We start from the raw sequence: 24,336 nt of genomic DNA on the forward strand, positions 1-24,336 counted from the left end.
CAGTGGTAGAGCCTGGCTGTATTCAGAGCACTGCAGGTCCCGGCTATTTGAAATAATACCCCTTTCACACCAGAAAATGCATTCCCAGGTTGGCCCCTTTTACACCAGCCTAGTCCCTGCATTTTCTGGTGTGAGATGGAGAGAAAACCACCCCTCCCCCCCTTTAACCAGTTATCTCATTTAACCGGCTATATCTTCGGAACCAACTGACCCATTTACATGAGACAAGTATCATATTGAAGAACTTTTGAGTGGGCTTTGAATGATTTTGGTCCAGTGAAACTGGAACGTTTGGTTCCAGAGTAATCTGCCCTCAAAGAACATGAACAGCCATGAAATTACATTTCAAAAATAAAAAAATCGGGTTACCCGCAATATCTCTAGAACCGATTGACCGATATGGACCAGGCTGGTATCATATTGTTGAAGGCCTAGCGATTTGGAATTGAATTAAATCAACCACAAGCTTCTGTGATGCCAGGGGAGGAACTGGGTGGGGGTTGGAATTAACAGGTCCCATATTATCCTATGGCAAAAAACGTTACAGCTTTGCCAGGCGATATCTCCGGTTCCCGGGGGGCTAGAGTCAAGGGGCTGAACTTGATGGAAAGCCCTGGTCCTCAGCTACAAACATGGGGGCACGTGCCCGGTTGCCCCCCCCCCCCCCCCCCCTGAATCCGCCAATGGATATACTTGCTCCTGACTGTTATGCAATTTTACATTAACGCTCCGGCTACCTTCATATATGTGTGGGGTGTTTGTCGGTTTATGTTTATTTGCAAGACATCTCAATATAAATTATCACATTTAAAATCATGGTACTTGTGTAGTTTCACGGCGAAATATGTCAAAAAAAGTAACTTAACTCCATGCCAACATGGATAGTTCATAACCCCACTATCCATGTTGGCATGGAGTTGATTTTAAATAGCGTGGCGAGCGTAGCGAGCCACCAAGCCCGCAGCGTGGGGACTCAGACGCAAGGGGACTCAGACGCACGGCGCCATATTGGCGCCGTGAAACTACACAAGTACCAATATCATCAACACAGCCAGACATAATAGTGAAAGAAGCAGATGTCCCCACTCAGCAGGTCAGCAGTGAATACAAATCAACACATTCTTTGAAGTTTCCCAGATGAAACGTTTGATGAGAGATTTGTTTACTGTAGGAATTTTTTGGCTTTTAACGTCTGTGAAGAGATTTTATAAATAAACTGAATGCATGGCACCTGCAGCAATAATGTAACTTTATGCTGATTGACAGGGCCGACATGGGACAAGCACTATAGGGGTGTGGTCAAGCAGGTGGGGGTGTGGCCAAGCCGAGATGAGAATATGGGTCCTAATTCAGGAGGAGATGCTAATGTGAGGAAATTGCTAATTGGTGATTCCTGCACACAGGGGGCAGCAATGTGCATTTGGAGGAAGGCAACGCAGCAATGGGGGTGCAGTCCTATGCTGCCCTGCTCCACCCTCCCCGCCTGCTTCTGAAAACATTTGTAGTTTTGCAATTTCTCACCAAACTACAGCTAATGCTGAATTATGCCCGTTGTGCTGCTACAGTGGTTAAGGCGGCACTATCTTGAGGACATGGCTGTGCCACCTTGGCAGGTTTGGGCTCTTTAAACTGGCCCACATACCATACTGGATGCATAGATACTAATGGCAAATACATTTAATGTTACATTTGGTTAATTCTGTTTTACCACCATAATAAGTTATAAGCAGTGGCATTTTTTTACCTATGGACTTCAGGGCTGCAGCCCCCCCCCCAGGTAAAATCCGCCACTGTAATGAAGCCAGATGCAGTCTGTGAGACTGCACTGCCTTCACTGTTCCTATTGGAAGTCCGACCTGCCAGTCACCAAGGCAGTCCCATTGGGAGGTGTTCCCTTCCTCCAGGACGTCTTGCTTTGGGCTGCCGGGCAAAAATGGAAAATACGCAGTAGCTATATCGGTACTGCATATGCACTGGTCCCGGTGCCTGTAACTTATATTGTACAGGCGCCGAGACCAAGATTCCTTTTATGGGCTGTTGCCGCCCATAGAAGCTTGGCGCATGCGCAGTACATATGTTTGTACTGCGCAAGCGCCAGTCCCAGCGCCTGCAGTCATAGGACAGTCGCCAGGGACAAGAGGAAAGCGGCAGCAGTGGCGGTGTCGGTGACAGGGGGAGGGGGTACCTGCGGCCAGAGGCAGCCCCCCTTCTCAAAAGAGGTAGGAGCCGCCACTGGTTATAAGCCATCATTTTTCTTCCTTAGTTTATCATTCTTTGTTTTATGCTTTTTATATTATGCATAGACTGGGGCAATAAAGACACGTTTGGGCACTTTATTATTAATTATGTGAATTTACAAATATCCACTGAAAACCAAAAGCAACTAAAGTGTGCGGTCTATACAGTCCGTGTATTGCTTACTGTGTTATTTATGGTTACAAGATGTGGGCGGTCTACACAGTCCGTGTATTGCTTACTGTGTTATTTATGGTTACAAGATGTGGGCGGTCTACACAGTCCGTGTATTGCATACTGTGTTATTTATGGTTACAAGATGTGGGCGGTCTACACAGTCCGTGTATTGCTTACTGTGTTATTTATGGTTACAAGATGTGGGCGGTCTACACAGTCCGTGTATTGCTTACTGTGTTATTTATGGTTACAAGAAGTGGGTGGTCTATACAGTCCGTGTATTGCTTACTGTGTTATTTATGGTTACAAGATGTGGGCGGTCTACACAGTCCGTGTATTGCTTACTGTGTTATTTATGGTTACAAGATGTGGGCGGTCTACACAGTCCGTGTATTGCTTACTGTGTTATTTATGGTGTGTGGATCTTTGTGTTTTGGTTCTAATTCGTCATCATGTTTTGGTTTTGGTGAAACTACAGTACCCTCAAGTGTTTTGGTTTGGATTTGGGTCTAAAATTGATTCAAAATAAGCGATATTCAAAGCGGCAATCTACCATCGTGTGAATCGTGGGACAGTCTTAACGAGGACTCAGTTCAGATCAGATCTTCTTGGAGGATCTGGACCGAATGTTGATGCACTCTCTATATGGTTATAGGCCTTTATACACTGGGTCTGATTCAGATATGTACGCAATATGTACGCAGAAAATTGCAAATGTACCAATCGCTTGGATCTGTCTAGAGACACCCCTAATTGGCATCTCTGACCCAACACTTGTTTACAAAGAAGCAATCCTCTGATTAGCCTTGTGATTGGACACTGGAAATGAGGCACTGTAGCCATTTCTGTGGCAAACTAGCCCCAGAAATGGTCTCTCTTCGCCTGCGTTTGTTACCACTTCCCTGTTGCCCGCCCCAAACTTGGCTGCCAATCCCTTTGCAAATGAATTCTCTCCCCCTAAAATATTGTTGCAAGACCATAACGGTGGATGTGGAGTTCTAGCGATACACAAGTGCAGTGGCAAACACTCACTGCATATATAATTGGCTTTGAATTCATTCCTGAATTAGGCCCAGTATCTCCAGTCTTTGCCTCCTAACCAGTGGCAGCTCTTACTTCTGTGGAGGAGGGGAGCTGCCGTGATGCCGAGCCCCCTACTCCAGTGCCTGCTGGTCCCTGCCGCAGCAGGTGCCTGTCGATCCCGGCTGCTGCAGGTGCCTGTTTTTCCCGGCTGCTGGTCCCAACCCCCGTCGCAGTCACGGGACCGGTGAATGCACAGTAGCTTCTTCAGTACTGCACATGTGCAGGCTCCCAGCCTCAATGGGTTGCTTCAGCATATTCACGGGCCCAGGACCAGCACATGAGCAGTATCGTCCTTGGTACTGTGCATGCGCAGAACCCGTTTTTATGGGCTGCCACTGCAGAGGCATCCTGGAGGGAGGGAACACCTTCCAATGTGACTGCCTTGGGTGACTGGCAGGTCGGACTTCCAATAGGACGTCGTCACAGCGAAGCCAGTGCAGTCTCACACACTGGACTGCATCTGGTTTCACATAGTGGCAGATTTAACCTGGGGGCCCCATATATAAAAACCACCTCTGCTCCTAACTGTATTTACATATGAAGTCGCTGAGTCTTCCTTTTCCCTGATAATTTAGCATTATCTGGTAAGAGGAGTCTGTTGTTTTGTACATATCATCTTTATAACTCATTAGACGCCTAGATACATGTTTAATATTACTACACTAAGCCTTCTGGCGTCACGATCAGGACGTCACTCTGGCAGTACTAGTAGCTGGCTATGTATTGAATTTCCAACGCTAATTAAGCCAGCATACAGTATGAGGCATTTTTTCCTCTTGTCTATGAAGATTTATTTTGGGAAAGGTAAATTTAAATATATCCAGAGGAAACGTTCTATGACTGTAATTTTTATTTTTTTATCCATTTTTTAAGTCCATGTTTAAATAAATAGTCTGTGTTTTTTAAATATTGTATGATCGCTGCCAAGTACTAATTAGGCGATCTCTGTCATTAATTAGCACATATTGCATATTGTATAAGTGTGGGCAATCTCTGTCTCCTGACACCATTGGGGCTTATTGAAAGATTAATTAATTTGCTGTTTGAGCATACACAGGAAAAGGTGCAAGTATAAAACAAAAAAAACATTTAAATACATGGTTGCGGCCAGTGGTGCAAGTAGAATTTTTTTCTTGGTGGTACTAATAGCCTCCACCAAAAATGGGCGTGGCCATGTGTCATGAGGGGGCGTGGTCACACAAAGCTAGAGGAGTGACTAAATGACAATAGTGGCTTGGCATCAGGAGACAAGGAATGAGAAACAGGGAATGTCAGGGGGTGGGTTGGCTCTTGCTTGGGGGAGTGACGGGCAGCTTGTGCTTACAATTGTGGAGCCTGCTCTTCATGCTGTCGTAGCTGCTGATGCCTGTTGGTGTGACAGGCTAAATCAACAGTAGCCGATAGCTGCATATAGCACCACTCATAACGCTTGGTGGCCGGGCTGCGGATGCATTATATTTAAACTTAAAATAAAAATAGAAATGACAGTGGGTCAGTGGGTAAGTGGTACTGCGTACCTGCAACATATTTCTTACAGGTACTCCGTACCACCCCGTACCACCTTACTTGCAACACTGGTTGCGGCAAGATGTACCAACCAGTGGTGGCTCCAGAGGTCAGGCTGCAGCACAGTACAAAATTCATATAGGGGAGCCGCATAAACTGCCATTGAGTCATTTGAAATGGCAGTTGGTTGCAGTTGCTTTGCCTCCCATATTTGAATTTTGAACTGTGCTGCAGCTCCCCCTCTGGAGTCTCCCCTGTATCCATCTCATTTGTGGGATACATAAATCGGGCATATCAAGTGTGTATACACAATACAACAGCACTGATAGGTGGATACAGTAATAGTGGTAAATGCTAAAGTGACATTACCCAATTTGTACACATGATTTATACGGATGACCGGTGGTACAGAATATAGTCAGAATACAGCCGCCAGCATCCTGGTAGAGGGAATCCCAATAGGAGTCAGGTAAGTATATTTACCTCCCCCTGCCTTACCCTTACCCACCCTCCTGGTAGACTAAACCTAACCCAATACTCCCTAACGCCTAACCATACATGCGAATGCATAACCCTAACCCTTGTACCTTGCTCTCTAACTCCCCCCGCAACCCAACCCTAACCTTCACCCCCTCCGCAGCCTAACCCCAAGTCCCCCCTAGTGCCTTATCCTAAAAACTGCCTTTTAGAGCAGCTCTCCCAGCACCGGTGGAATACAGAACTGCTCTGGTGTATTTCTGTCTACCGCCACAACTCGTGGTGAGTTAAAAACAAAATTGGTCCCCAGTAGGAATCAATGGTGTTCCCTGTTTTGTTCCTTGTAGATATGAAATAGAAATAGATATGCAGATACAGTAGATAGACTTGAGATAGATGCATGCACCACATGTGACCCTTATAAGCCCTGTAGTCTCTGTAGTCCAGAGTAACAGAAATTAGAGATAAAATAGTGTGGCGGCCATTTTCCCGGTGATTTGAAATGTGCAGTAGATTTAGCACCATATTGGAGCCTACTGCACTGCCATAAAAGAGTAGGTTTGTATGGGTACCGCACACTTGCCCCCTCTGAAACCACCCCTAATGGACTCTTCAATTATACTTCCCATTAATAGATCCCTTTCCAAAGGTCCACCAACATGTGTAGTGTCCGTGAGTCTCTAAAACACTGCCATCTACTGGCTGTGAGTGTAACTACATCTTTCTCACACATGCACAATCACAGAAGGAAGCAGACTAGCTTTCGAAGCTTTTGCTGTGAGCGGGCTCACTATTTAAATAATAAGAGTCCTTGAAGGTGTGCCAGTCCCAAGTTGCCCTATTCACACAATATTATTAACATTATCACGCTGTCATACAAATGGCCACAATATCATTTGTTTTCATGCCCTTATTGGTATTCTGTGTGCGGTGCAGCTGAAAGGAAATAGCGTGCGCTTGGTATACAATCTATGACCAATGTTGAATACTTTATGAATTCCATGTGGCTAATCACAGCAGTGCCTTTTCTATTAGGCAGGAACCCCTCGAGGCTCCGAGACAGGCCTGCAGGAACGGCATCTTTCATGTAAATTCTGCGTTGTGTAAACTGAAATATGCACGAATATATATATATATATATATATATATATATATATATATATATATATATATATATGAAAAATATCTACGTTGTGGGCTCATGTTTTAATATTTACACAAAAATATAACTTCAAAGCCCAGCGTGTGGAAATATTTACACTGAAATGCTGATAGCAGCCGGAGAGATTGGATTCTGGGAAGCAACAGGCAGCGCAGTGGAAGTCCGTACCATATAAAAATACATAAATTAGCTGGTTCAGTTTACTGATTGACAGGATGAAACTTCCCTTATGTATAACATAGCTAGATTATAGTAAAGCACAGGCCACAGTTCTCCTATTGGTGCACACTGGAGCACCAATGAATACAGGAGCAAAAAGGTCACCCAACCTTTTGCATAGCTATCTAGAAATACAGAGGGCGGTATTCAATGTGAATACCGGCGACGTGCAGTGGCACATTCGCCACTGCTCGCTGCGTTCGGGAGCCTCGCCGGCTCCGGTATTCAACGAGTCAGGGGCTCACTGCCCCTGACTGGCGAATTTGAGCTCCTGCGGCGGACGCCGCAGGGAGCCTGAGGACGGTGGCAGGCAGGGAGATGGAAGTCTCCCTGCCTGCCCCAGAACGTTTGTGGGGGGGAGGTGGGCTCCCCGGGTGCCAGGCAGCACAGGCTGCCCCCCGGGGGTGCCAGCAGGGGACCGGGTATATTCACTACACCCGATCATGCATATGTAATGATCGGGTGAAGTGAATATATGAATATCTAATGAGCGGCTCGGCTCCGGCCCCCTGCTGGCTGGTCTGTGTAAAAAAATATATATATATATATATTTTTTTTTTATTAAATATATATTCATGTGCTTACAGCACATGAATAAAAATAGCATGCCCCTCCTCAGAATAAAATTCCAGATTTTTTACACCAATTGTAAAAAACAAAACACTTTATTTTAAAAGTTCACCTTCCACTTCACCATAAAAAGATAGCGATTGCTACTCGGTGAATTATGGCGAAAAAAACCTTGAAATGTATTCACCATCTGGTCATTGAATAGGGTGATTCACCGTTTTAGTCAGAAATTCGCCTTACAGCACAAAATCGCCATAAAAACCTGGCGAATCAGCCTCATTGAATACCGCCCAGAGAGGTATGTCCTGTCGCACACTGCGCTCACAACCTAGTCTTAAAACAAATATGAGTCCATAGGTGTTATTCCAATCCTCTTTTTGACTCTTTTTCCAGTCTGTTCCTTTTTCTTTTAATTCCTCCGTATTTGGAGTATATGCAAAAAAGAGAGATACCAAATATGGTGTAATACGTTCATATAATTTCATAGAACATATAGTTTAAGACCCAATAGTGGTGTGCTTTCTATTTAGAAGCGTGGCGTACACCAAAATGGAGTGTATTCCTCTTATAAAGGTTTCTTCCTGCAATTGACCTGGGTTTTTAAAGGGTCCTTCTTGCCAGGAAGGAATGCTGGGTCAGATGACCTTATAAAGATACCTTTTCGTGATTGACATCATTTGCTCTGAACCCTTATTCACAGTATTTGTGACCCTTGGTAAAGGTGAACCTAATCTGGGAAAAAGATACCTTTATGTAAGGTCTTCACATTTATCTTATGCTAGTTTCGGTACGATATCTGAACAATTTCTAAAAAGAAACCTTTATAAAAGGAATACACTCCATTTTGGTGTACGCCACGCTTCTAAATAGAAAGCACACCCCCATTGGGTCTTAAGCTATATGTTCTATGAATTTATATAAACGTATTACACCATATTTGGTATCTAGTTTTTTTTTTTCATATACTCCAAATACGGAAGAATAAAAAGAAGAAGGAACCGACTGGAAAAAGTTGAAATGGTTTAAATCATGGTTTGCAATGCTGAGTCAGTCAAGGAGCCAGGTGCTGCCCTGTAACTTGAATGCAGCCACTGCACACCTGGAGTGCCAAAAATTGGGTTTTGAGCTGCTAGGCCACATCCTATCCTATGAAGCCACACCCCCTCACATGAGACCATGCCTCTTTCGCTGCCAGCCTCACCAAGCGCCCTGTTTACTATGACACAAAAAGAATTTACGGGGTCCCGATAGGCATGTGGGGTTTATGTGTACAGTTAAAATATTGTATATACTCCAGCAACATCATATGATATACCAACAAAATCTATCTCTACAGTAGCTATCCTTAGGAACATAGTGATACAGTAGTCCTTGTTGGAGGTAGTCCGTAATAAATTTCTATGTGATAATGTATGACTCTATAATAATAATAATAATTACTTTATCCAAGAATGTGGATTATGAATGGCCTTCAATGTTTTAACATTGATGGACCATGGTTTTGTCAAAATCCAATAGTGTTCTGCCATCAGTGGCTGTCAGGTGGCAATTCTTTTTTTCCCATTGCATGGGAATGGGTTTTAGACCCACCTCAGGTGGCTAACAAAGTCCCACCCCCTTTCCTGATTGGCCTACCATCTCACATTCCCAGGGATAGTCATCAATGGGTAGTACCCATTGGTGAGTAGTGCCCAATGGGTGGGTAGTGCCCAGTAGCTGGAGTTGCTCACCACTGTGCTCTTCAATGCGCTAATAAAAAAAAAATGTTGTTTTAAAGAAATAAATGTGAGATTAAAAAAGTTGAAACATTTATGGTTCTGTGCAATGAGTTTTAAAACAAGGAACCAAATGTAATAGGGTGTGAGATTCAGAAAGTGAGAGATTTTGGGTGAGTGTTCCCTTTTTTTTTTTTAAAGCGGCAATTAATTATATGTCAAAATTAACCTGGGTTTGCGATGTTAATGATTGCCGCTTTAAAAAAAAAATTGGGAAAACTCTCCCAAAATCTCTCACTTCCTTATCCTCACACCCAAATGACATTTGGCTAATGGTGTGGATATTAAACAGATACATTCTTGAACCTTTCAATATGGAAATATTGATGCTGAAGAAACTGAAGATTTTGATTGTTTTTAATTGTTGCGATTTTATCTGTTCTCAGAAAAGCGTTAATGTTTTCTATTAATCTCGCTGACATCAGTTATTTGTTTGCAAAATGTTCTATTCATTGCATTTAGCCCTTTAATATTTTCTATTTGCTAGGATAATGTTGACCTTGGTGACTTGATGTTCTCGCTGTGCTACCTTCCTACTGCGGGAAGACTCACCATCACCATTATAAAGGCAAGAAACCTCAAGGCCATGGATATTACAGGGGCGTCTGGTAAGTAAACACAAGGGCATTGTTATTAGGAAGGCATCAGGAACATTATGTATTGTTGCCAGTATGTTTTAGAAAGCCTCCAGCCGCATAGATCTGTGAGACGTGTTTTGTCGATAAAGTTTGAAAGCGCTTAATAAAGTTTTACTGTTGAAGCGTTTTTTTTTTTACTGTTGCCTATCTCCCTATGGGGTATTCTTGGAGGTGAGCCTGGACAGTTTCTGTGCAGGGTAAATACAGGCTGCTTTATTTTTACACTGCAATATAGATATCAGTTTGAAGTACAAACCCCACCCAAATCTAATTCTATCTGCACAAGTAACATCTGCCCCACCTGCAGTGCACATGGTTTTGTCCATTAAAGAAAGAGTTTGCTTTTGCGGGCCAACCTGAATCACCCCCAGCATGCATGCATGCATGACCTAAGAAAGTTCACAAGGCAGCTGTATTTTACCCTGGGACTGGATTAACCCTTTGAGTGCCAAGGGAATTTGTCAAAACATCTGTAGGTGTGAAAATTGCCATGCAAACAGTATATTCATGATAATGACCCGTAACGTTTACTGTGTATAGGAAATATAATCCGTGTTTTAAACACTTTTTTTAATTGTAATTTATATAACAAATGTGAGCGGCGCCGGCATTGTTAGTGGATATTTTGAACATCTCTCACAGAGCTGTTTCTCACCTTTTTTTTTGAGCCGACATGTGCCGACAGGCGGTATTTCATGCCCTACCATCCACTAGGGCGTGGTGGGAGCATGGATCAGGCGCAGTCGGATAAAAAAAGGGAGAAACCCCATGTTGACCTAGCCTGTGTCGACTGAATGCATGTGTCGACCTAATGTCCCTTTCAACCTAACCCCATGTTGAACTTCAGGTGTGTCGACATTGATGCATGTCGACCTTATAATAATAATAATAATAATGTCTTTATTATCATAAAATGCTCACATACATGAACATTAAACGAAATTCAGTTATGAACAATACAAAAGATAAGAAAAAGACAATAAGAGTAAAACAATATGCAAATAAGATCTATACCCAGAAAAATTCCGACTAAGAATTTAAAACACGAATTGCTGTTGGAAAGAAGCTCTCTCTGTATCGTTTGGATTTACACAAAACAGAACGATAACGCTTGTTGGAGGGGAGTAAGGAAAACATGTCGCTACTAGGATGGGAAGAATCCCTCAAAATACTGTTAGTCTTCTTGAGAAGCCGGGATTCAAATACATGGTGAATACTTGGCAGAACAACCCCCACTATTTTGCTTGCCACTGACACCACCCTCTGGAGGGCTTTACGATCAGCTGCGGAACAGGAGCCGAACCACACCACAATACCGAAGGTAATTACACTCTCAATAACGCCAGTATAAAAATTCACCAAGGTTCTTCTACTCATACCAGCCAGACGTAGCTTCCTTAGGAAAAACATACGCTGGTGGGCCCTTTTTGTTGCGGCGTTTATGTGGGCACTCCACAGGAGGTCTTTGGAAATATTTATGCCCAAGAATTTAAACGAGTCTACCGACTCCACTTGATTATTATTCAAGACCAGTGGGCAGCTTAGAGCTTTAGAAGACTTCCTAAAGTCAACTATCATATCCTTGGTCTTGTTTACATTAAGGACCAGACCGTTTTCCTTGCTCCAAGACTCCAACCTCGATATCTCCAACCTAAAGGCGGACTCGTTATCATTAACAATAGAACCCACAATAGAGATATCATCAGCAAATTTGATAATCTGAACAGAGTCAGAAACTGAGGAACAATTGTAGGTAAACAGGGAGTATAACAGAGGGCTCAGAACACACCCCTGAGGGACCCCTGTACTAATTGTCAGTACACCAGACACTCGGTCTCTTATTCTTACTACCTGAGGTCTATCTGACAGGAAGTCAAGGATCCACCTGCACATAGACCCACTCAAACCAATCTTAAGGAGTTTGCTAACTAGTGAAGATGGGACTACGGTATTAAAAGCCGAACTGTAGTCTAAGTCTTAAGTGGTCGACACAACAATGCATGTCGCAATTCCTATTGTCTACCCTATGACCCATACTCTAGATAAGAATGCCCTCAGCCTACTGACAAGGGCCGTACCTTCCAACATTTAGGGTTTAAGGATCAAAATGGGGGGAGTGGTCACATCTTGGAGGAGTCATGACCACACCCTCGAGGAGTTACCTACCTCTGGCTGCTTCTGTTCTTCTCCAACCGCACTTTCACTACCTCACCCACCAGTACCAGATTGGCATGAAACCTCTTTACCCTCTATGCATAGCAGGGATGAAGCAGGCATACTCCCCCAACTGCCAGGCTGATCAGGAGAACTCACTTCCATTCAAGGAGGTGGCATAGAACTCTGGGGACTGTACTTTTGAAATCTGGGTGGTTGGCAGGTTTGCCACAAGCTGGAGAAAACGAGGCACAACATGTAGAAAAGAGCATTGTGCTGTGGTTTATGTCCTAAATGACCCTTATTGTTTGTCAGGTATATATGCGAATTAAAATAAATTATACTTTCATTTTTTTAAATCTGCACAAGAACCATGACATTCAGAGTATTGGTTGCTGAAGACAACATCTTTCTCTTTTGCACCACTTCTGTCGAATGTCATGAGTCGTCCGTCTCAAACCACCCACCCCCCGCCCGCCCCCCTCCCCTCACATGTGATGATTGTCTTAGAGCAGGACATTTTTTATGTTGGTTATTATTATGTGGTTGCACTGAAGAACATTTGTCGCCTTTTCTCTCAGATCCTTATGTGAAGGTGTCGATAATGTGTGACGGGAGGAGGCTGAAGAAGAGGAAAACATCCACAAAGAGAAATACATTGAATCCAGTTTATAATGAAGCCATAGTATTTGATGTCCCGCCAGAAAATATTGATCAGATCAGCCTGTTAATAGCAGTGATGGATTACGACCGGTGAGATATCACAATGAATTCTAAGCAATTACTAATGTTTCTAATCAATACTGAGATGGGGGATGGGGGAGTGCAGCCGGACAGTTCTAGGCTGTCTGTAGTGTGCAATCATCTGTTCCTATACTTGTATGTGCATCTTAATCTTAGGATATCGTTCCACTCCTGGACAGGGGCACCGTTAATGCTGCCAGGCCCCGATAAAAAGGGGTCTAACCACACCCACCTTAACAGGGGGTGCTGGCGGCTGGCTGGCAGTGAAACACAAGGAAAAGAGAGGACAGGCTGTCTCTGCAGCTGCCTCTCTCCCCTGCTCAGCAGTGCACACAGAACTGAGCAGCATGTGCTGGGCTGGGGAGAGAGGCTGTGCTGCGGCGGCTGCCTGTTCTCTCTACTCACACTGCAGCAGGGGAGGGGGAAGCAGGACCCTCCATCAGACCCGGGCCCTGGTAAAATGTAAACCACCCCCAACCTGTCTAGGCAGGTCGGAGAACGGATCCTGCACATCCACAGTTTTCCGAACATCAGGAAAATAGGTGAATCGACTTAGTCGCCTAGGTCGCAGTGGGATTAGGAGGTGCCTAAATCATTAATTGTCAGAGTCAGAGGTTTGTGCAGTCCCAACCAGGAATGTGGCATATTCCGGAACAGCGTCTGGGTATTTATACAGAGAACGAGGGGCACCTTCATCTACCCAGGGAAAACAACATTAACACTACTGTACCATGCATTTAAAGGGGTATGGGTCATTGGGTCCAGCCAATTTAGTGTCGGCACATGTCGGCTCTAAAAAACCTGGTGTAAAACTCATGTCGACATAATGCTTGTGTCAACCTGTCGACCTTAGGCACATGGAAAGGAACAATTTGTAAATGTGTTGTTGTTGTATAGTGTTACAATATATCGCATACAGAAAAAACATTATGCAACATTTTCACAGTGTAGGTCACAATGAGGTCATCGGGGTATGTCAAGTCGGCAACGACGCAGAGAGCCTGGGCCGGGAGCATTGGAGCGAAATGCTGTCATATCCTAGGAAACCCATCGCCCACTGGCATCCACTTGTCGAGGTAAGACTGGCACTGTGCGGCCTCTTATATTTATATCTATCACCTGCCTTGTAATCTGCTTCTGAGCCTCCACTTTCTCATCTTGTGTACTGTATGTTTTCCTAGCAAGCTGTGCAAAATAGACGCTAGGAGTAATGTTAGACGGCAAGCATCACTGTACACCAGCATCCCCGGGGTTCTGGTTGCCTGGAACCCCCCCTCCTCCTGGCAAGTGCTTTAAATTATGACAACAATAGCACTGGTATATAATATGATCAGTAGAGCTGCCACCACATCATGCAGTGTAAGGGACAGAGCGGAGCTGCTGCACATGCCCAGTGTACCAGCTTATTCTACCACATGTACTGTATGTGTGGATCTGAGCCCTCAAACATTGCAATGGACCAGAGAGCAGCTGCCAGGAGGAAGAGACCGGAGCCTTACCACGAAGTAGGAGATTGTGAGCTTAGAAAGTGAAGTACTGGTTCTGTTACGTTTGTGTATTTATATATTATGATAAGTTTATACATTTCCTGACCACTTATCTTATTTAAATGTTTGAAACAGCCTATACTGTAGACCAGGCATGTCCAACCGTGGCCCTCCAGCTGTTGTGAAACTAGAAGTCTAATTCACAGTTTTGCTATTAGGGAATGCTAAAACTGTTGCAAGGCATGCTGGGATGTGTAGTTTCACAGCAGCTGGAGGGCCAAGGTTGGACATGCCTGCTATAGACCATTTGTACTGTTAAATATTAATGCTGTATTCATACCTCCTAACATTTTAACCTTGCCAGGATGCACAGACAAAATTTTGGGGCGTGACCTAGCGGGAAGGGGGTGTGGTCTGTACTCGCAATGCTACCACAAGGCCACACCCTCATTTTTGCTGCTGTGGGGGCATGCCCAGCAGCTCCGTGAGCTGCTGGCTATAGCCCCAGCCCCTCTGGCTGCAGGAATAGATGCTGTGCGCATGCGGAAGGCAGGAACGTTCCCAAAAAGCAATAAGCGGGACAGTTGGGAGGTATGCTGTATTCCATACAGTATCCAGGGCTGTTACCGCTCCCCCAGACTCCCGTACTTACTCTAATGCTCTGCAAAGTGGGAGATTTTGGATTACATTTGGAAACCCCCTCTAAAAATCCTGCGACCGTCAATAGGTCGGTAGACGGTCAACATTGCTACGGTTGACACATTTAAAGTTTGGCATGGCAAAAGCATGGCAAGCGAAACAACGTGGTACACTAAACGTGGTACACTAATTGGGGTTCACTTGCTCAAGTGTCGACATGGCGACTGTTTTGCTGGTGCTGACCTTTTTCCCAGTGCTGCTCTTGTGCATTCCGAAATATTGGTGTCGACTTAGACATTGTCCGCTTAATATTCCACACCCTTTAACAACATCCATTGTATTAAACAACTTTCTGCTGCCTGGACACACAGCCTTATATCAAACAAAAACTCACAAAGAAAACACGTCCCACACGTTTTAGATTTGCAGAAATGAAAGCAGAAAGCAAGGTGTCTGAGAATGAATCACTTTCACGGCCTCCCGGTGCAGATTGTGTTCAGTATGCAGAAGTGATGACAATCACCGTGTAATATACACTCCCCAGCTATTTCTGTACATGTGTTTCGCTTGTTTTCCTTGGAATTTTTCCTTGGTTTAAAGGTGCCCATACACAAGGGCAACCTCTCTGAAAGGAGAAGTCTCCCGCCATCCCCCTTGAACCGCATGGGAACCTCTCGTCCGACACTGCATGCGATACATCGCCAAGGCTACAGGAGGCTTAGTGATGCGATATATACCATATATACTCGAGTATAAGCCTACTTTTTCAGAAAAAAAATTTATGCTGAAAAAGTCCCCCTCGGCTTATACTCGAGTGAGGGACCCACTTGAGTCAATAAGTTTTCCCAGTTTTTTGTTGTAAAATTAGGTGCCTCGGCTTATATTCGGGTCGACTTATACTCGAGTATATACGGTATCTACAATGCATCACATGCGATCTTCAGGCTCCGCTGTGATGCTCGCAGACCTGCGTATTGCATCGGACCTGATGTCAAACACATGCGATTTCGACACTTTTCATCCGATTTCTCACCGGAATTGGATGAGATGTGTCGACATCTTGTGGTCGACCTATTAGGTGTTGACCTACACCAGTGGTGTCAAACTCATGGCCCTTCAGCTGTTGTGGAACTACACATCCCAACATGCCCTGCCAGATTTTTATACAATGGATTGCTAAAACTGTGGCAGGGCATGCTGGGACATGTAGTTCTCTGTCTGGCCTAACGTGTAATGATGTCTCTGTCTGGCCTAACGTGTAACGGTGTTTCTGTCTGGCCTAACGTGTAACGGTGGCTCTGTCTGGCCTAACGTATAACGGTGTCTCTGTCTGGCCTAACGTGTAACGGTGTCTCTGTCTGGCCTAACGTGTAACGGTGTCTATGTCTGGCCTAACGTGTAACGGTGTCTCTGTCTGGACTAACGTGTAACGGTGTCTCTGTCTGGCCTAACGTGTAACGGTGTCTCTTTCTGGCCTAACGTGTAATGGTGTCTCTGTCTGGCCTAACGTTTTACGGTGTCTCTGTCTGGCCTAACGTGTAATGGTGTCTCTGTCTGGACTAACGTGTAACGGTGTCTCTGTCTGGCCTAACGTGTAACAGTGTTTCTGTCTGGCCTAACGTGTAACGGTGTTTCTGTCTGGCCTAACGTGTAACGGTGGCTCTGTCTGGCGTAATATATATAATGGGGGCCAGTGTCGGACTGGGGTATAAAGGGCCCACCAGGGAAATGCACTCATAGGGGCCCACCGAGGGGCGGGGTCATTTGCTTTAAGGGGTGTGGCCTCCTGACTGAAGGGGTGTGGCCTCCTGACCAGAGAGGTGCGCCTGCCCATGCCTTTCCTGTATCCTAGGGTCCTCTTCCTCTTCGGGCTGCACAGTCTCTTGAGCCTTGTTTCGTATTCCCATTGTTTCCATTATGCTGCTGACAGAGGAGGGTGACTGCAGGCCCTGCTATGATCATTGGCTGCACACATACTGTGGCTGCAGCAGTTGGCTCCGGCCGTGCACTGCTACCCTTTCTGCGGTTGCATACCAGCCAGATTGCCGCACACACTGCATGGGCTACACTGCGCCAGGCTTCAGGACTGAGACTGAGCATAATATAACATAATTATTACCAGCCCTGCTTCTCTACCCACTGCTTGTAATAATTATGTGGGTGAGGTTATGCAGGGGCTGGCTGGCAACTTTCAGTCTAGGGGACAAATGGTACGAAGTGGCCCATGGATTTTCTACCAGCCCATCGCGCATATCTCCCTTACTGTCCACTCCATAGCTGTCTCATATAGGAGGGTATTCAATCTGTGCCAATATTTCCTGACAGGGGAAATATCAAATATGGCGAGTATTTGCGAACCCTGCTCGCTGCAAAAATGTACACTATAATGCCAATTACACATATGTAATGTCCTTTAACATAATGCCACATACCGTAATGCCCATTACACATAATGCCACATACCGTAATGCCCATTACACATAATTCCACACACCATAATGCCCATTAAACATAATGCCACACACCGTAATTTCCACTACACATAATGGCACATACCGTAATGCCCGTTACACATAATGCCACACATCGTAATGCCACACACTGTAATGCCCATTACACATAATTCCACACACCGTAATGCCCTTTAACATAATGCCACACACCATAATGCCCATTAAATATAATGCCACACACCGTAATGCACATTACACATAATGCCACATACTGTAATGCCCATTACACATAATGCCACACACCATAATGCCCATTAAATATAATGTAATGCCCATTACACATAATGCCTATATATATATATATATATATATATATATATATATAGCATATGAAGCATATCTGTGTGTGTGTGTGTGTGTATGTGTGTGTATATATATATATATATATATATATATATATATATATATATATATATGCACACACAGATATGCTTAAATTAAAAGTGCACTATGGGTATAACAGAGCACCTCAGTTGGAACAGATCAGAATTATTGAACCAAAATTCCTTTAGGGACCCTATGTTAGGGTCAGTGTGTAACATTATCTGACAGGGACCGAGTTTATTTATGAATATACAGTCTGAAGGCGCGTGGGCTCTGTCTGTGCCTTAAGTGGGCTAGGCAGGTGGGCAGTGCACTGGGTAGTATTGGTGTAGCTAGGTGCCATGGCGCCCGGAGCAAGGGCATGTTTCGCGCCCCCCTGTAGTAGGTGAGGCTCCTGCGCAGTGAAAAGTGGGCACGGACCAACATTATACCACACACCGTAATGCCCATTGCACATTAGTGAACTTTGTAATTCCAATTACACATAAGCCCACACATGATGCCCACGACATACTATATAACACTCCGCAATGCCCACGACATACTATATAACACTCCGCAATGCCCACGACACACTATATAACACTCCGCAATACCCACGACACACTATATAACACTCCGCAATGCCCACGACATACTATATAACACTCCGCAATGCCCACGACATACTATATAACACTCCGCAATGCCCACGACATACTATATAACACTCCGCAATGCCCATGACATACCATATAACACTCCGCAATGCCCATTGCATACTATATAACACACCATAATGCCCATTACACATTTGACACATAAGTGCCACTTACCTACATGCTCAATGCCAGGGGCTTCATGCTCGATGCCAAAGGGCTTCGTGCTCGATGTCAAGGGGCTTCATGCTCAATGCCAAGGAGGACTGAATTTGTTCGTTGCCAAGGGGGACAGAACTGTGCAGCGGCCTGCTCCCGGACGCTATTTTCAATTCAATGCACCGCCGGTGGTGTGCAGCAGGGAGGGAGGGTGGGAGCAGTGGTGTGCAGCAGGGAGGGAGGGTGGGAGCAGTGGTGTGCAGCAGGGTGGGTGGGTGCAGTAGTGTGCAGCAGGGTGGGTGGGTGCAGTAGTGTGCAGCAGGGTGGGTGGGTGCAGTAGTGTGCAGCAGGGTGGGTGGGTGCAGTAGGGTGCAGCAGGGTGGGTGGGTGCAGTAGGGTGGTTGTGGGAGGGTAAGTGCAGTAGTGTGCAGCAGGCAGGGTGGGTGCAGTAGTTTGCAGCAGGGTGGGTGTAGCAGGGTGGGTTGCAGTAATGTGCAGCAGGGTGGATTTGCACTAGTGTGCAGCAGGGTGGGTGCGGGGGTGGGGTGCAGCAAGGTGGGAGTACTCCTGACCTTACTCACCCCCCTGCCTGTGCTGCGTCCTGATCCACCTCCCCCTGCCTGTGCTGCTGTAATGCCTCCTGTGCCCCCGCTCCCCCCGAGAGAGAGACGTGCTGCTGCTATGTAAATTCATTCATATCTCCCGCTGGACCGCTAGCCAATGGGCGCTTGCGGTCCAGCAGCCAATCAACTGGTGGCTGCTGGACCGCGAGCGCCTATTGGCTAGCGGTCCAGCGGGAGCTATGAATGAATTTTACAATAGCAGCACGGACATCTCTCCCGCACACAGCGGGCATTGGAGCAGGCGAGCGAGCGAGCTGGCGGCACAGCTCCGGCGCCATGCTATGTTCCTGCGCCTGGAGCGTGTGCTTCGCCGGCTCCGGGCTCGCTACGCCTCTGCTGGGTAGGCAGGCTCCCGAGTAGCTCAGTGTGCTGTGCTGTGCGGTGCGGACGTCTCCGTCTGACGTCAGGCGCCGCACAGAGCACACGCTGTGCACAGCCACATGCCTGGAACCAGCTGCAGCGCTGACAGGCGAGTGGGCGGCGGGCTGCGGATGGTTTGTGCGTGGGTTCGGCGGTGGGGAACACTGCTGACGGCGACTTCCCGGGCTGGCGGCAGGCGCAGGCTCCACCCCCCTTTAAAAGTGGGAGGAGTTCTGAACCAATGGGGCCCACCGGGGAATCTCCCGGTCCCCCGCCAGGCCAGTCCGAGCCTGATGGGGGCTTTCCCTAGTGTAACACATATATAAATGGGCTCTGCCTGGTATAACATGTGTAAGGGGGCTCTGTCTGACATAATGTGTATAGGGGGCCTCTGCCTGGCGTAGCGTGTAATTAGACATGCCACTCGAGCAGTACTCACCCTAATAAAATGGCCTTTGTTCACAAGGTTGTGATCTGTGTGGGTCACCCGTGGTTTGGATGAATATGTCCTGAAGTGGCAGCTATGAAAGTATAATGTCAAATATAAAAATACTACATACCTTCTAATACAGCTACAGATATAGCACACAGTGTTATTATGTAATGCTGCTTCTGCTATTGGATAGGATACCGTTGTGTGCAGGTTCTCTTACCCATTAGGCCACTGTTACCTTTGGCGTTCTAGACCACAGTAGTATAGGAAGACAATATAAGACATTGATGTCTGAGTGATGTCAGCCGCAGATCTGCACAATATTGGTAAATGAGCACAGCCACAGAACAAGGATCTTCTGGCAATCCCAAGTAAATACGAAGCGGACTATTGGCTCCAGCAGTGATTAACGCTCTGTGATATGATTTACTGGCATTTACTGGTTTGGCTAATAAGCGGCACTTTCATAGGTCACATGTAGACTACACCCAGACTGATTGCTATTTAACTAGAATTCTTTATAATTGCTGTAGAATACCAGGTTCATGGAACCAGTGTCTGCTCAGCGAATGTACAGCCTGAAGCATTGCACTGTGAGATCGCCGGCAGTATGTACAATTAGATGTATATTGACTATCGCAGGTGGTTATTTTTCGTTCAATTTACTCAGTAACAATATTATTATTATTATATTATTATTATTATTATTTCAAACTATTTAAACATTGAATTATGTAAGAGGGAAACGCATACCGCTTTCAGACCGCAAATGCAGGGTCGCATCGGACTTTGAAACGGTTCAGTCCCGGCACGAGCCTCCATTTTGGTCTGTACAGACCTCATCAGTGAGTCGGTAATATTGCCGGGTCACTGACGTCATCTGGGGGTGTGGCAGAGCGGCATAGTACCATCGGGGGGGGAGGAGTCAGCGCTTAGAGCTGCCGCTGCTCCAACCACTGCCTCCCTCATTGGTGTTAACGGGAAACGGTTTGCTCGACCCGATTAACCCGTTCACACCGCAAAGTAACACGGTAACAAACCGGTAAGAACCCTTATTTTTTACTGTTCCGTATTACTGCGTTGCTACCGGTTTGGGGACCCGGTAACCCCTTTCACATCGCACCAACTACCGGGTCGAACTGGCAAGAAACTGGCATGAACGCGGTAATTAGGTGCGATGTGAAAGGGGTATCAGTAAAGTATCCCAGATCCTGGTGCCCTAGGTAGCTGTTGGATAGTAAAGACTGCCCTGTATGTTTGCATAGTAGCACGGTACGGTCCACATGTGCGAGCCCTCCGTGCAACTGCAGCCAGTGACGGCCTGTGATCACAGGGCATACGTTGGCTGATTGACATCAGGATGCCACTTTTTTCATTCCCATTGGGAGGGAGAGATGCTGACATCATCAGCGGTTCAGATCTTCCCACAGCCATCGCAGCTCCGACTAAGTTTCTTCTTATGCAGCACTGAACACGGGGGGGTTAAAATTATTGGACGGTCAGTGATCCCATATGGGTGGGCATGCCTCCCGCAAGCCCCTGGATCCCCCACATTCGCCAGTGGCGCACGCAGGGGGGGGGGGGTTTCTGAGTAACCAGAACCCCCCCCCCCAGAGTCTAAGGGCCCTAGGCTGAAAGCTGAGGGTCCCCTCTTTCCATGGGTACAAGAATTTAAAAAATCGGCCCTTGGGAACCGGAGATATCTGACTTCAAAGCAGTGGTCCCCATCCAAGCCTGTTATGTGCTCTTCCCAGTCAGATATTTCAGGTTCTGTCTGACTTAAGGTGCCCACAGATGCATCGATCCCGGCGTGCGTTCTGTGCTTAACTACCACACATAGCATCGCATGCCTTGTGCATACGATGTGCATGCGATGCGATGCTATGCGATAAAAAGCTAGTACAAAAAGTATGTGCAGCACATACTTTTTGTACTGTGCGATGAGGTGCCGCGGGAGCGCACACCCCATCGCATAGCATCGCACCGCCGGGATCGGTGCGTGTGTGTTTTTCTAAGGGTATATTCCAAAAGCTGGGACTCTCCCCCTTTGATGGACACTAGTAGCTTGTCTCTACTGTGCCCAGAACCAGAGATATCAGCCTTCCAGGAGCTGGTTACTGCTCCAGCTCCACACACCTGGTATGTAGTTTTATATACTCGTTGGCAGATTGCTCTGCCTCCTGAACTCTGATCCTCTCGTCCCCAATACCATTTGGTAGGTGGGATTCTCTGGTTTTTAATTCCATTAAAATCTAAGAAATCTATTTCCGGTAACTGCAGATATCTGCAGTCAAGCAAGCTGTCCTCCCACCAGAAAATTATTATTATTATTATTTATATACATTTGGTCTATCTATAATACTTTTACTGACCCGGCATATACTGGGTCACCTAAGTGTCCATCTCCATGCTTTACTTTGCCCCTCTGGAAACCCCCTTCTGAAAATCCTGCATTTGCCCCTGATTCCACCTGCTTCTTCCTACCCCAATGGTTAAATACCGGTATTCAGGATGTACATGGAGGGGGCAGGGCTAAAATGACACAAATTGTGTCATTTTAGGCCCACCCCCTCCAATTACACCTGCAAACGGCTGTATTTTATGAGAAAGGGGTGGGGCTTGAGGATGCAGGATTCCATCCCTGGCCCTTTGCGCAGCTGAAAGTCGCCTCTCCAGGATTCTCCGAGAGAGGAGAATAGAAATGTCATGAAGTACGAATATACACCTTTGTCTCTTAGGGCCTTATTTTGGTTCATTCTTTCTGACAAAATCCTTCTTAGATGGACAAAACCATGTGCACTGCAGGGGGGGCATTACTTGTGACAAATTAGAAAATTAGATTTGGGTGAGTAATTTTGTTTCTGTGCAGGGAAAATACTGACTGCTTTATTTTTACACTGCAATATAGAGCTCACTTTGAAGTAAAACCCCACCCAAATCTAATTCTCGCTGCACATGTTACATCTGCCCCACCTGCAGTGCACATGGTTTTGCCCATCTAAGAAGGATTTTGTCAGAAAGAATGAACCAAAATAAGGCCCTTAAAGTCCAAGGCACCTAAATCTACAATTTAAGTTGTGTTGAGAAGGGAAATTGTTTCAATTCTGTGTACAACTCATTGTAACCCGTTTCCTATGTAATGACTGCAGTGAATCAGGCAAGTGATGACATATATACTGAGGTTTCTGTTCCGTAAAGATACTGTAAATCCTTTTTTCCCTACCTAGTGGTCTGCGCAGAATGCAGCGACTGGAAACGGTTCTTGCAATTCCCTGAAGGGTCCACCATCTCCGTGAATGAAGAGACTTAAGTCACATGAAATCAAGGCATATTAAGGAGTGCCCGCATCAAGCAACACTTGCGTTCTCTTACGCCGGGGCGAAAAGAGTCTGGACACCAGAGGACAGAATGAGGGATATGTGTGGATACTGGTGTCCAGGATGAAGGTGATGTAACCCATAGCAACCGATCCCAATTTAGCGGTGATTTTTATAGTAGTGTATCCAAAAAAGAAAGCAAATCAATATCTAGTGGGTTGCTAAGGGTTACGGCAATTTTTTTGCCTGTGCGCCAGATTTCAAAAAAAGGATTTGTGTTATTTGTTATTTGGTTTATCTGCCTCCCCAATGTTTCCTTTTGCCTCATAAGGACGTCACTACATTTGGAATGTTTTTCAATGGCATGCCGCTTAGTATCACACACGTATCCTGCCCATATGACATATTTTTGTAAGGCCTGTGTTGGTTTATTTCAATAGCATTGGTTTATGCTACATGATATTTTTTGGGTTTTCTAAATTCAGTATGTTCTGTTCAGTACGGACTCCTCCTGATACGTCATTGTTTTCATGATAGTAAAAGTTCCCTGGGCGGATGATGTTTGCGATGTCCGGGAGAGTCATTTACTAGCATAGCCGCAACGTGCGCAGACACGAGCAATGTGTCGGCAATTGACACTGCGCATCGCTGCGTCTGTGTTAGTAAATGGCACCTGCAGGAGATTAATCTCCAGCATCTTGCGACATTAAACGCTTGTCCTGATTTTCTGTGTTGTGCTTGGTGCATGTTTCATCCTCGTGTGAGATATGAAAGACGATATTCTGTACCGTTACAAATTTTCCTAAATTTTATATAAAGTGTAAATCTAATAAACACAAGCTCTTTGTCCTGTGTGTTATTTATATAGGCCTAGTATGTACATAGTAGTTCTGTTCTTAACCCTTTCAGAACCAATGTCTACTCAGGCTCAACAGCCCTAGCGCTAGTAGCTGATCCAATGGTGAGCCACTTTAAAGTATAAGCAGTAAAATTCAGTGTAGACCATTTTTTTATAAAAAAAAAAAATGACAATTCATTTACACTGTTTGAATTGCGGAAAATAATTTGGACTGTAAAAGGTTAACAAAGGTCATTCTAGTTTG

At 45.5% G+C, this 24,336-nt stretch overlaps 1 protein-coding gene across 2 annotated transcripts in view; it reads left to right on the top strand.

Annotated features, from left to right (window-relative positions):
• SYT9 (synaptotagmin 9) overlaps positions 1-24,079 on the top strand; it is a 137,659-nt gene extending 113,580 nt beyond the window's left edge. The window contains exons 4-7 of one of the 2 annotated variants that reach the window (XR_014465446.1): positions 9,692-9,812; positions 12,578-12,749; positions 13,692-13,816; positions 23,144-23,167. Coding sequence is in view for 1 of the 2 variants with exons in the window: in XM_083164319.1 (XP_083020445.1) it covers positions 9,692-9,812; positions 12,578-12,749; positions 13,687-13,816; positions 23,144-23,212 (492 nt within the window). In the remaining variant the exon portion in view is untranslated. Of the gene's footprint in view, positions 1-9,691; positions 9,813-12,577; positions 12,750-13,686; positions 13,817-23,143 lie in introns of both variants that reach the window. The other variant, XM_083164319.1, reaches the window with a different exon arrangement.
• The last annotated feature ends 257 nt before the right edge of the window (positions 24,080-24,336 follow it).

This window comes from Crinia signifera, chromosome 11 (genome assembly GCF_055691185.1).
Source record: "Crinia signifera chromosome 11, ASM5569118v1, whole genome shotgun sequence".
Classification (NCBI taxonomy): Eukaryota; Metazoa; Chordata; class Amphibia; order Anura; family Myobatrachidae; genus Crinia; species Crinia signifera.